The sequence below is a fragment of the Rhinolophus sinicus genome, chromosome 5, assembly GCF_057876585.1.
Source record: "Rhinolophus sinicus isolate RSI-liver-muscle chromosome 5, RSI-T2T, whole genome shotgun sequence".
NCBI classification, from domain to species: domain Eukaryota; kingdom Metazoa; phylum Chordata; class Mammalia; order Chiroptera; family Rhinolophidae; genus Rhinolophus; species Rhinolophus sinicus.
The window spans coordinates 30,084,346-30,098,635 of NC_142505.1; the positions used below are offsets into that span (position 1 = coordinate 30,084,346).

The 14,290-nt window shown below is 44.4% G+C and overlaps 1 protein-coding gene across 2 annotated transcripts in view; it reads right to left on the reverse strand.

Annotated features, from left to right (window-relative positions):
• Nucleotides 1-1,082: 1,082 nt before the first annotated feature.
• Nucleotides 1,083-14,290, reverse strand: part of GALNT15 (polypeptide N-acetylgalactosaminyltransferase 15) — a 40,876-nt gene continuing 27,668 nt past the window's right edge. For both annotated transcript variants that reach the window (XM_019725995.3, XM_074312811.2), the window contains 6 exons: nucleotides 12,678-12,795; nucleotides 10,476-10,670; nucleotides 7,918-8,049; nucleotides 7,441-7,545; nucleotides 4,341-4,484; nucleotides 1,083-1,787 (listed from right to left, as the gene is read on the reverse strand). In XM_019725995.3, the coding sequence (XP_019581554.3) occupies nucleotides 1,644-1,787; nucleotides 4,341-4,484; nucleotides 7,441-7,545; nucleotides 7,918-8,049; nucleotides 10,476-10,670; nucleotides 12,678-12,795 (838 nt within the window). In that variant the 3' untranslated portion in view covers nucleotides 1,083-1,643. The remainder of the gene's footprint in view (nucleotides 1,788-4,340; nucleotides 4,485-7,440; nucleotides 7,546-7,917; nucleotides 8,050-10,475; nucleotides 10,671-12,677; nucleotides 12,796-14,290) is intronic.

Here is a 14,290-nt window from a genome sequence, read left to right on the forward strand (position 1 = left end):
ATGGTAAAATGTTCTATACCTGTGCTCTTCAGTACAGTAGCCCCTAGCCACATGTAGCTATTGAACACTTGCAATGTGACCAGTACAACTAAGGAACTGAGTTTAAACTTTTTAAAATTTTAATGTATTTACATTGACATAGCCACATGTGACTGGTGGCTACTAGCATAGGTCTAAAGTGTATTCTGAGGAAGAAGAAATGCAGTGAGTCATTGACTTAAGTAAGTGGAGAAGGAACACATAATTATAATAGGTACTGTTTGGAAACCCTCATTTTCTACCTAGTTTTTCTCATTAGAAACACACTGAGTTCTGAGACAGCCCAAAGGAGATCAGCATCTTTGAGTGGCGGTTTCTAAGCTGACTGTGTGAAGAGTGAACTCCATCTGGAGGAGAAATGGGTATGAATAGTGTCTTCTGAATAGCAGAACCAACCCCACTCAGCAAACTGGTCAGAAAGACTAAGCCAGGTCACAGCAAGGAGAGCCAGTCAGCTCTTGTTAGCATTGGCTCTGCTCTGTGGAGGTGTGTTCATTCCACAGTTGAGCACGTTCAACCTGTGGGAACACTTAGGGGTGCCAGGAAGTTCCTATAGGCTCGAAGATGGACCTGTCAGCCTTCATGAACATTAACACCCAACTCTGTTTCCTCTCGTAAGAATTTTGGCTCAGAGGCTAGCGTTTCCCCTCAGGGAGGTTTGCCTCTTTGCAAAGATTCCTATTTCTGTCAATACAAAGCCTGTAACAGGACACCAGGAGAGTTTCTCAACTGTATACACTTTTGTTAATGGGAATGCTCAGTCTGAGCTGACCCTTCCCAACACCAATGACTAAAGATAAATATATTGCATGAGAATCTGGTTGTGGTTAACCAAGTTAGAGAAGGGCAGGGCAAATGGAGGTAGAAAGTTCTGAGGAAATTCTCATTAACATGAAAACATCCTATCCCAGGATTACTGACTCTATTCAGCTGCTAGGCTGACCTGGAGAATTGGTCCAAAGCTCTCTTCCATCTTCTCACCAACACTATTCTTCTCTCAATAGAAAAGATTCCCTTCTGGTTTTTGCGGGGGGGGGGGGGGGGGGCGGGGGGGTTTGCTTTGTTTTGTTTTGGGTTTTTTTTGGACCTATGGCTCAACCAATGAACAAGCTAATCCAAATAAGCTCATCCAAAGTTTTGGCCATTATGCCCTCTTCACACTTGAATTTTTATGGTTGGCTATGCAGACAATCCAAAGTAAGGCTATTTGAAATACATTGATCAATTGGATGTATGTATCCTAAAGGTGCTGCTGGAGAATGCCCAGGCCTCTATCCTTGGTCAGAAATAAAAGCAATTATTACATGATCAATGGAAAAAAAAAAAGAAGTCTTCTGTACTATGTGATGATTGTCTACCAGTGATGAAGACGATGAGGCAATGAATCCATTTTTTTTTTTCTTTTGCTTAAACAGCCAGTAGTCAATCAAATAGGCGTGAGAAGGAAGGACTTTTCTATATTCATTCATGGAGCTTTCTCTCTACTGTCACCAGGAACAAAAATATAACAGGGCCTGCTTTATAAAATATACATACTCTTTTAGTGCCCTTGGGGCCGAACTGTGATGGCCAAACTTCTCCTTTCCTTCTTACACTGGCGTTCATCATTCATCCACAGTGTCGACATTGTCAAATCGCCAGAGCTGGCTGGCTTTTCCATCACACTGGCGCAAGTACAAATCTTTATTGTTTTCTTGCACCACAGCTTCCATGCATTTCCCAGAAAGAATGTGAACAATCATTCCATTCTGAAAAGCGAGAAGAAAAGGAAAAAAATATACAACCAGTCAGTCCCCCACAGTCAGTCAACAAAGAAGAAAATTTCTAAGATTTGTGCTAATCATTAAGAAAAGAATGGAGGTGATGTGAACTGTCCTGGTAAGGAACTGCAGTAATTTGATTAATATATAATATAATGTGGTAGCTCTAAAATTTAGATACTGTTCAGAGCCTCAGGGTCATGAGTTCAGTGATCTTTATTGTTGTTGGATAAGTATGCCTTTTCTCAGAGAGTTCTGGTTAGTAGAATGCCAGTGTAAAAATCATGTTCAATTTTTATACTGTATTGATGACATTCGCTGTTATCATTGACTTGTAAATTTCTGCTTTCAGAAGGATTAATTGAATTTCTGCCCTCTGTTAATCCTGCAATTTAGTACTGCTCCCATGAGGTGGCAGTACAAACAAAGTAGGACTTTGAGGAAACACTAAAGGCCTAAGTCAGCCATGTTTAAAGATTATACAAAAATCTACCAGATTTAATATTGAAACTAGCCATGCTCTTTTCAGGGAAAGATCAATGTCTTCATGAGAAGTTAAACACCCTTAACCAGTAATGCTAATAATGTCAATTTATCCAGTTATTTGCTCATTATTTATTTATTTTTGACAGCTAATTCACACCCCATAACATTCACTCTTTTAAATAAAGTACACAACTTGGTAGTTTTTAGTATATTCACAGAGTATATGCAACCATCACCACTATCTAATTCTAGAACATCTTTATCACTGTAAAAAGAAACCCACTATTCAACAAGCAGTCACTTTCAATTCCTCCCTCCTTCCAGCCACAGGAAATTCTGTACTTGTAGATTTGTCTATTCTGGACATTTCATATAAATGGAATCATAAATTATTTGACCCTCTGTGATTGGCTTTTTTCATTTTGCATCATATTTTCAAGTTTCATCCATGTTATAGAATAAAACAATACCTAATTACTTTTTTTTCTTTCTCTTTTTTATTGTGGTAAAATATACAATATAAAACTTACCATATGAACCATTTTTAAGTATAAAGTTTAGTAGTGTTCAGTATATTCACACTGCTGTGAAACAGATCTTCAGAACTTTTTCATCTTTCAAAACCGAAATTCTATACCCATTAAACAAATCTCCCCTCTGCTGAGCCCCTGGTAACTATTTATACCATACTACTTTCTGTTTCTATGAATTTGACCACTCCAGCTACCTCATATAAGTAGAATCATACAGTATATGTCTTTTTGTGACTGGCTTATGTCACTTGGTATACTGTCCTCCAGTTCACGCACATTGCAGCATGGGGCAAGATAGCCTTCCTTTTTAAGGCTGAATAATATTCCATGGTATGCATATACCACATTTTGCTTATCCATTCATCCATCATTGCACACTTGGGTTGCTTCCACCTGTCAGCTATTGTGAATAGTGCATCTGTGAACAGTATGTCACTCCTTTTTATGGCTGAATGATACTTTTTCAAAGTTTTGTTTTTTAATGCCTGAAAGATGCTGGGTGTATTTTACTCACTAATATTTTACTTACTATTTTCAAATTATGTTTCTAAAATGTATCTTATCCTCAGGACGTGCTTAGGAGAACACTTTATGATCATTCATAAAAAAACGTAACTTGGTTTCTAATACTCCTTTAAGTACGACGTGTGGGCCCCCTAAGTCCTGGGTTCACTTGTCACCAAAGCCCCACGAGCTTTGTTCTCAACTGCTTATTGTGCAGTCAGCCTAAGTTTTCCATGAGTGATTTTCTTCTTTCACAGCCTGCTCTGAGTACAAATGCACAGTTCTGCTTATTTTATCCTCTTTATTCCCACACAGAAGTTGAAGAAAAGAAATTAGAAAGATGTGTGTACATATTTGTTTGTTTTATATTTACACCCTAACTCCTCTCAGAGAGGTTTTGAGGTGGAGAAAAAAACTGCATATGGACACATTATTGATACTGTCACCTTCCTCCCCCAATGCTGTATGGAGGACCCACTCAAGCTCCCTAAGTACTTACATTCCATTCTACTGATATATAACCTCCGGAAAGGATCTAGAGCTTCTCTTTACTGCGGGAATAGGAATCAAAGTCTTACTAAAATGATGAAATGTCCACAGTAGAATTTACAAAGGAAGAAATTGATACCTATATCTATATCTATGTGGGTGGGAGATGGGGGAGCCTTGCTATTGCTCCTAAAACCACACCACTGAGGTGGTTGACTATTTCTGTAACATGCTCCATGGCCCTACTTCTGACCTGAACTAATAAACTTCAAAAAGGGACGACCTCCACTCTCCGCCATGATCAAGCTCAGAGCTCTACAGAAACATGACCATTTAGTGCATTTCAAGATGCTGGTGGCCCAACATTGCTGCAAAGCTGGCTTTACCGACCCCTGAGGCCTTTGCGCCAAGCCACTAAGGTAAACAACAGAGACATAGATCTGAACAGTCATACTTGACCTCTTGGAAGAGATTGGGACACCGCACCGACTCCTGGCATGACTGAGCCCTTTCTGAATGGATTCCTTACCTCCTGGAAGTCCCAGTGCTGCTCATGGATGGCAGGACCTTCCTCGGTGCAGTTCTGAAGAATCACCTGCTCGCGCCTGACGTCGAAGCACAGGTGCCGTGGGCTGCCAAAGTGTATGTCCTTCCTGCCGGTGTGCTCCAGGTGCTGGGAGAGAGGGAACAGTTGTTAGCACAGCTAGAAGGAGATAGTCTCCAAAGCTGGAGATGAGAGTAGCAGAGCTCACAACAGAGCTGAAGTCTAAGGGGCAAGTTTTAGATTTTTTGGGGGGGTCAGCAAGACTGTATCTCATAGTCAGTTCCCAACATGCTGCTCGACTAGCCCTGGCCTCTGACATCTCCACATTCTAGCTGCTCGCACATTCCTCTTTATACATTCTGGTGTGTTCCTCCATCGTTCCATTTACTGCACCATTGGTAAGGCCATAAAGAATGCGGTGAGCTTTGTGTACTGTTGGAAGGGCAGATGAGGACCTCCTCTGAAGCCCAAGTTGATCGCTTTCTGGAGAGATATGACCTGGCCCTGCAACTAATTTTCCTGCTGTTTGTTGTATCTGCTTGACTCTGGCTCATGGTTAGTATTTCCTTCAGTGTCTTGGTGTGTGGGGTTGTGCTTACCTTTGCAGATGGACCTGAACAGTGGGAAGCCTGTGTGGCCAGGTGGGAGGGCATGTCCTGACAAAACCATTTTCCATTTGTTCCTGCCAAGTACAGCCTGAACTAATTTTTATGTTAATTTTGTGGCTTGGAGACAGGGTCAGCTGCATGGGCATGTGACCTGTGCCATCACAGGGGGCCTCATGCTTAGAATGGTTTAATGTTCTTGGCTTAACATACTTGATTTAATGCTCTACTGTCTTGAAATTCTTAATAAATGCTGAATTAGAGGCCTCACATTTTCACTGTGCACTGAGCCCCACAAATGAGATAGCTGGTCCTGCTTGTGGATTCCCAGACCACACTGTTGGTATAAATTTGAATCCTAAATCCACATTAGATGCAAACTTGTGGTTAAAAATTGGGGGAGTGGGGGGGGAGAGTTAATTGTCTCCTACTCAAAGACTCTGTAGAGACAAACTTCCTTGCCACTTCCTGTGGCAGTGGGTGGATTTTTCTGGTTAAACTTTTCACAGTTTCTCTTTGAAGGTCAACACTGGCTGACAGATGATCGCCCATGGACTGAAGGCTCTTGTCTCTTACTCTGCATTGAACCCACAGCTCTGGATTCCTGAGGTCCACAGTATCTGCCCCCTGAACCTAGACAGGGCAGCTTGGTTCACGCCCAATGGCTCTATTTTCAATTGCCTCTTGATTTTTGGCCCCTGGAAATTTCTCTTTGTTATCAACTCAGTTACTTATGCATGGAAGAGGGTGTTTCTTATTTTTTTAACCTAACTTATCCAGATCTTTTTAGAAGGGCTTTCAGCACATGTAGTTCATAATTTTGCTGGATCCAGAAGTCCATGGTAATCTCCTCCTCCTCACCCAAAATCAAAAAACCCAAATAGCTAACCTTCTATCTGCATGGGGCAGGCTTCATTATCCCCAGTTGCAAAGGAGGAAATCCAGGGTCAGAGACGTCAAGAAGCCTGCTTCGTATCAACAGCTAGGAAGTGCTGAGCTGTTTCTGCCACATGCACAGATTCCTCACTTTACCTCCAAGTCCTCCTCCCCTGTGCCAGGTGTGAATGCCTATCCCTGTGTTCTGGAAGATTGGTGAAGGGCAAAGCTGAAGAGGCCAAACGGATCCTGAGCATCACCTTCCCCCAGACCCCCGGGGCCTGCATGGCCGACTCCAGCCTCAGCTGGTCCTCCCTGCAGGGCTGGGCTCCAGACCTTCCAGGAGATGTTCTTGTTTGTGCCCCCAGGCTTTTAGGGCTTCACCTGACACTTTTCATCATTATCTCCAGGAACATGTCCCTTGTTCTTTGTTTTTAATAGAGGCTTTTGGAATATGATCGCTTAACTCAAAGGCCCCTGTCGTATGCTGAAAGGAGAGAGATTGGGGGACAGGCTAGACTTTCCAGGTTATCAACCAAGTTGCGAAAAGAACTGAATCTACCAACCCTTAGCCAGCATCGTGGCAGCTGCCTGCCACCTTGGGCAGTTACTCCATGATGCAAATTTTGAAAAGAAGAAAAAAGTTCCTTAAGATGTAAGCTCTTCCTGATGTCCAAGGGGCCCACAGGGATGCTGGAATAACCCTGCTGCCTCTGACCCTTCTCCTGACCCAGTTACTTTCTTCTCTCCTCAGATACTTGAGATAAAGTCTACCAATGGCTGAAGGGCTGCAGGAAGAGACATAATTCTACCTTTGACTCTTTCCTTTAGTTTTTGGGAATCATAAGCCAGCAATTCTAGAGCCCTATGGACCCTAGGGGGCTTCAAGGATTCCCTGAACCCGCAGTGATTCTGAGTCTACGGCCCCTAATCGGGTGACCCACTCACTTCCCCATCTCAGGTTCTAGGTGACGAATGACCTCGGGCTGATCCTGATATTTCATAAATGGTGCCCTGGTGGGAATTTGCCTGCATGTAAGTTTTCTTTGATCTCTAATTATAGTTTTTAATTTTAATAGGGAGATTTTCATATACTCTGGCTTTCTAGTGTCTTTTTGAATGTTGGATGATCTCGTAATACTAGGCCCACTTTCCTATAAAACAAAATCCATTTATTGAGGCCGGGGTGGATGCCGCTGTCCTTTCAGATGGGCATGTGCTCCTCAGTCACAACAGCCTCCACTCAGCTCACGGTGCTCATTCCCTTTATGTGCCTGAACGCTGGAGACATCTGAGTTTGCTGCCCCTGGGTTGGCCACTCTCTAGCCTCTGTTTCCTCATCTGTCAGATAAAAGCATTGGCTAAACAGCTTCTCCAGTTCCCTCAAGCTCAGATGCTGATATTGTCTGACAATGGTCCATGTCTGTGCTTGCAGTTGGGTCAGGGTGGGCAGGGGTGTGATGGGTCATCACAATGGGACTGTGGTCCATCAAGGGATGTGGACCCACTAAAAGTAGATGTCCCAAAGGGAAGTGAGGAGCATCCCAGGAAAGACCACTTCCAGGTTTTCCCTGGCCAGTACCCTGAGAACTCTGACCACCCACCTGTTGTTGCCGGCTGTCATTGCAAGGAGCCAGCATCATGGCACAGCCCACGATGTCCCCTTCTGCTGGGCAGTCTGCACAGAAGCCAAGTCCAGTGTTGTGGAGCTGAAAGTAGACACCCATACAGAAGTGAACCCCGCCCTCCACATACAGACACCCTCCGTCAGGCACCATTCTTCTCCTTCACTCTCTGGAGTGTAGCTCAAGGTACCATGTTCAGGCCATGAAAATGAGTGAGGTCAAAATGAAACCACTGATCCTAAGGGACAGGCCCCCCCAAAGGAGGCCAGCAGCTCCTGTCCTGGTGAGAGCAACCCAGTCACCTCCTTCAGGGCAGGCATGAAAGCCTCTGAGGCCCCGCTGAGCTTGGGACTGGTTGGCCAAGGTCACGGAAGACCATCAGATCATCCAGTTCCTGTCTTGGGAAACCGCCCACCCTCCCCTCTTCTTCCTCATCTTCCCTGGGTCATGCCTTGCCTTTCCAGAGAACCTGGGCCTGCGCTCAGATGGGTACAATTCAGGGTAGATGTTGGCCAGAAACCAATGGAACATCCGACAACCCAGTCTCCTCTGCAGCTGCAGGCGTTCTGTGCAGTCCAGCTTCTCCACCTGGGGATGGAGAAAGACACAGGCCATGAGACGGAAAAAGCTTATTGTACATCAGAATCCACGTGGTGGGGAAGAGTAGAAATGGCTGAAGCTGAAGGATTGGGACAGAATGAGGACACCGAGACCAGTTTCCCAGGGCTGCAGAGAGAGGAAAGGGTCAGGGGGAAGAGGGTTTGGAAGGGACAGGACAGGATGGGTCTTCCCTAGAGAGAGCTGTGGAACCAGCAACGTGGTAGATGATGTCACTCCCTTCCCACAAGCCCTCGTATCTTCAGTCTACAAAGACCATGATAGCTATGCTTTGATGACTCTGTGTGGAAGCTGGCAAAAATGATGGGCCTTTGCACCTGGGTTGTATAGTGTAGAACCATGACAGGCCTCGTGGAGGCAAGAACTGGCCCAAAAGCAACTGAGGTGAAGTAAGCAGGAAAATCATGGGGTGGGGGTGGGGACAAGGCAAGCTTTCCTTTCTTCCCCTCTAGGAGTCCAGTTTCCTCCAGGAACGAGTCATTCCTTTGGGCTATAGTATCCCCTTTCCTAAAGAGTCTCCTTTATAATATAATTGTCCTGGGATGGATATCAAGGTAAGTCCTTACCACTTTCATATAAATTAATATTTTTGGCTGTATTGATAAGATACAAAGAACCCTATCCAATTTAGTACTAAATCCTGGATATAGTTAGGGAAGAGAGGGGTGCTAAGGAGGGTTTGGAAGGATCAAAAACAAAAATAAAAACAAAACAAAAGAGAGATGATTATTTCTTGGGGTAGAGAGAAGAAATAAGAGGGAGCTGGAACAGGAGGTCCATGTCTGAGTTCTAATTTGATGGCCTCTAGCCTAGCAATGAGACACTGGTCTAGCTGGCTATGCAAAACCTGATTGTGCTTTTTCCCTCTCTTTGTCTTCAGATAGAAATGTTGGGAAGAGTAAGACCTGGTCTACTGTACTGAAATGTTTTCTACATGCTGCTCAAAGTGTGATCCCCTGAGCACCTAGCTCAGAAATGCCCAAGGAACTTAAGGAAAATGTGGATTCCTGGGCCCTTCCCCAGAGCCTGTGATTCAGTAGGTTGGGCGAGCCCCCTGGAATCTGAATTTAACCATTTCTCCTGAAGAGTCTTATCCACAGAAAGTTTGAGAACAACTGCTCTAAGTCAGGAATGTCTTGGTAGTTTCATGACACTCTCAAGTGTTCACTTGAGTCCTCTCCAGCTCTTCTCCAGGGCTGGATTTTGCTACTAATGCAAAAACATTCCTTCATGCAAGTTCTTTCACCTTCGCCTTTCTTGGTGATGAGACAAACTGGCAAATCTACCTAGCCCTTGTTTGATCTCAAATGAAGGGGCGTGCTGAAAAGCAACTTTCCTTCTGTACAACTGTGCCTGAGAGAGGACCAAACAAGAGAATGTCAACTCTTCCAGCACTGAAACCCTGGCCTTGTCATTGGGTGCTTAGGATTTTTGTATCTTAAAATTCATGTGAGGATTTTGCGGTGGGGTAGGAAGAGGGGTGAGAGGATAAAAATTGTTAAAGCAAAATTAATATTTAGTTATTTAAATTTATAGTCAATGCGTGCTGTCAAACACCTTCAGGAAGGCAGTGATGTTATTGAAATCTTGATGTCGATATAAGCAATAGAACATTTCCAAAATATGAATTAATAGAATGTTCAAAACAAACAAAATGTCTTCTCACTTACCAGTAGGAGGTGTCATTCTCCTTGTGAAAGTCATCAAATGAACAGATGGGGACATTTGGAGATCAGCAATGTGGACCTACCCAGCAATGTGGGCTGGTAAGAAGCTTGTGGGAGCTTTTCCAGGACATTTGTAGGTCCTGGAAATCTTACCTTTGGAGCCGCCACTCCCAGCACAGCAAACAATAATGTGAACCCATGTCGCACATAAAACAACATTTTATGTAAAATGTTGTAAAAACTGAACTGAGTAACAGCTGACGAGCTGAAACTGCAGTGGATTTTTAATTACATGTTTAAAATTTTTCTGTGGCGTGTTTTGGGTCCTTTATGTTTATTATTATGTTTATATTTTTTTCATGTCTTAGATAATTTCACAGCCTTGGGCACTTTGCCCAGGATGAAAAGGGCCTCTGAGACCTGTTTCATCACTTACTCCCTGCCCACTCTCTCCTCTGGTCCCACAATGAAGGATTGCACCCCACAGATGTCATCCTACAGACATGATGGGGTTCCAGGCCGAGACCAGCTCTGCTACATCATGGAAATGCTGGGAGACACAGAGGACAGCTCCACCAGGTAGAGGAGCCGCTTGAGGGAGCAACTTGAGGGAAGCATAAGCCAGTAGCTTCTATTTTCTCCTCCAGGCAGGATGAACTCACTCCCTGGCCCAACTTCCAGCTGGTGGCCCTTTCATAAGCACAGAAGCCCCTGCTGGGCTCTCCTTACCTTGCTTAAGGAGAAGGCTTCTGGGCTGTGCTTGTAGAAGGTTTCTTTGAATGAGCCCAGCCAGATCTCGGCAATGCGAACCTTGTTCTGCAGGGTTGCCTCCTGGTCAAGGCGGGAGTGTGCATCCTGATTTTGGTAGATGTGCCCCACCCGAGAGCAGGGAAGGATTTCAACGGAGCCACCACAGAGCCAAGCCTGCCACAAAAGGAGAAAATACACAACTCAGTACTCCCATCCAAAAATGTGGGAAGGGGAAGTAAGGGACTTGTGAGGGGTTGGCAAAATGCACAGGAAATCATGTGCACACAATGGTATATATATGAGGACTGACATTAAGTTCGCGAACTTGTTACAATGATGTTGCTAACCTTTTTTTGATATCAGAGGGATTATTCACTATGAATTTGTACCAACTGGATAAACCAAGTTTACCAAGTTTACTATTTAGAAGTGCTGAAAAGGCTGCGTGAAAAAGTTAGACGACCTGAACTTTTCGCCAATTCATGGCTCTTGCATCACGACAATGCACCAGCTCACAGGGCACTGTCTGTGAGGGAGTTTTTAGCCAGTAAACAAATAACTATATTGGAACACCCTCCCTACTCACCTGATCTAGCCCCCAATGACTTCTTTCTTTACCCAAAGATAAAAGAAATATTGAAAGGAAGATATTTTGATGACATTCAGGACATCAAGGGTAATACAACAGCTCTGATGGCCATTCCAGAAAAAGAGTTCCATAATTGCTTTGAAGAGTGGACTAGGCACTGGCGTCAGTGCATAGCTTCCCAGGGGGAGTACTTCAAAGGTGACTGTAGTGATATTCAGAAATGAGGTATGTAGCACTTTTTCTAGTATGAGTTTGTGAACGTAATTGTCCGACCTTGTATCATACACATATGGTATATATACAAAATGGCATACATATATATATGCGTATATATATATAAAGTATAGATCTCAGGGTACAGCAGAGTTTCTACATCTGGGAGTTCTGGGTGGGGGAGTGATAAGTTGAGAAGAATGGTGGCATTTGTCCTGGGATGGACTGGTGGGGTGAGGGGGCCACACCCATGCAACTACCTGACCTTGAAACACTTGCACAGATTTAGCACTTAGGGAGATGTGGCCATGTAAATTAGAACCACTATTCTCCAAAGTCTGCTGCCTCAGGAAAAAAGGTATCCCTAGTGGTCAGTCATTTCTAAAAGCTTGTGAAGTTTCCTGATGCAAAGGCACCAGAAACTATTTAGGTGACGATTGAAGCAAGCTTTTCTGAAACATAGTCTTTCCTACTTCAGGAGGGTTCTCCCTGCTCTCCACTAACTCTTCTGCCTACTTCCAAATGCCTAAAATTCATTTGACAGAGAGCCTTACATTACACACTTGAGGATAAAGCTGAACATGAAAACATTCCTAGCAGCGTAAACATATAAACTGAAGCACACCAAGGCTGGGGTTCCCACACTGTGTGCCAGGTGCCCTGAGGTATACCAGCAAACTCAAAGGGCCATGGGGGACATTTTAAGTGTTTGAGAAAAACATAGTGACATCTGTTGGATGTTCTGCAAACTTCGAGCTCGAAGTAATTCATGGCTTCCGCATTAGATTGCTGCACTTTTGATGGTGGTTTATCTTGACGGGTTGGATTTTTAAAGTTGTTGTGATAAAAAGCAAGTAGTATGCTGACATTGACGTTGAACAGGAAATGAGGGTGGCGGTGTCCAGTCTGGTTCCAAGGTGGGAGAAGTTGTGCAGTGCCCAGCAGGTACTAAGTTGTTAGAACAAATATCTGTTAAGTTGTTTGGATCAAACCATATATAGTTTAACATATAGAACTACTTGGGATTTGTTTTGGCCTGTGTGTGCTGTGAAAAATTACTGGGATGCTACTGGTGCTGTGAACGGAGAATGTAGGGGAATGTCTGCACTGAGGTGTGGATGACCGATAATATGCCTTTTCTTGTGGGCAGGTTTGATAGTCAACTTCACGAGGGAGGCTGGAGGTAAAATCAAGGTAGGGTACGAAAGAGATGGGAAGGGGGATGAAATGGGAGGTTTGACACACCACATTTAATGACTGTATAATTTTCCCCCAGCCTTATCCCTGACCAGTGGTATTTCTCATGGCTGCTTCCAAACTGTGACCACACACACTCCTACAGAGAGCCCACCTGGGTCCTCCCATGGCCCAGGATATACCTTAAGAGACAGTTCGAGGTTTTCGCCACCCCGCAGTGACATGAGAGGATCATAAGCTCCAGTGTTTTGGAAGTAATGTCTGTCCATAGCCACAACCCCGCCAGGTACCACAGGGCTCCTAGAGAGAGAAGACAGGGACAGAATGCAGTTCAGAACCCAGAGCACATCAGGGAGGCTTAGTTGGGGGGAAGGGGAGCCTCCAGTGGCTAAGAGAGTGGACTCTGGGCTCAGATAGACCTCAATGTTTTTAATGGCAAGACTGGAACAAAACAACCACATTGGAAATCCCAGTATTTTGTAAAAAGAAAGCTATGGTTGCCTGGGCCTTTTATACCCTATCCTCAGGTACTGCTCCCATAGGGTGGGCCATGGGCCCGTACCTGAGGCTCCCCTACCCTCTGCCTGAATCCCTCTGGAGAGACCTTTGGGGAGAAGGGCGGGGTTAAAATAAGACACCCTAAAGCACGTAGCACCAGGCCTGGACAAAGGACAATGGTCGGCTCTGTACTCTTTCTTCCCTCATCCCTCACCTCACCCTCTTCTGTTTGCTAGAGATGAAATGATATACCGTAGAAGGTTTTAAACCAGAAAAGATGTAGCCACAAGGCTTTTGAACACGTATAGACTCAGGAACATTTTTTTTTTTAATGGAGCAAATATTAATGCAGCTAAACTCTGGGTATGTCTCAAGATATAAATGAATCAGAGTTCAGAATTTTTTAATTACCAAGAAAATAGTATTACATTAACAAAACTACTGACCTTTGGGTTATTAAAAATACAAAGTTATGCCAGAATACTTAAAACCAGTATTGTATTAATAATTAATAATTAATAATACTTAAAACCAGAAATCGTATTAATTAATACAATTTCCAGTTTTGCCACTTACTATTTGTAAGCTCAGGGTTCATTCCTGGAGGACCCAGTGCTTGTTGTTTGGGTATCTGAGAGAAGAGGGCACTTTGCCTGGCTCCCATATGGCTGGCCTGGAGCCCAGGAGCCCCCACCACCGTCTGCCCCGGGAAACAGGGTCCAGGCAGCACCATGGGGCACCAGGCAGAAAGTGGGGTGCAGCTCCATAGAGAACCCAGGACTGTCAGCAGAGCATCATGGGCTGTGACATGGGGGCCAGGAGAGGATGTGGGATTTTGGCAGATAGCGCATGGAGGGCGCAGGCTGCTGGGGGCCAGGTGTGCCAAACCCCCGCCAGAGGCCATGACCAGTAAAGGTGCATCGTGGTGAACATCATTGCAGGACAGCTTGAGCCCCAGGTGGGGCCCTCCCTTCTTATCAGCGCAACCCCACAGAAGCCCAGACCTCACCGTCAACTCCAGGGAGACAAGGGGTGTGGTGGTTATACAATATTGTGATTATAGAAGTGTCATTGAATTGTTCACTTTTAAGTGATTCATTTTATGCTATGTGAATTTCACCTCAGTAAATTATTTTTTTAAAAGGGTGATACAGCTTGCTTTATTTACCTAGATCTCTTAGGATACTTGCTTTAGGAACCCAGTGTCATGGTGTAACAAGCTTCAACTAGCCCAGAGGCAGTAACCTCTTCGAGAGAGAACGGATGAAGAACTTCCTGCTCACGGCCAGCCTCAACC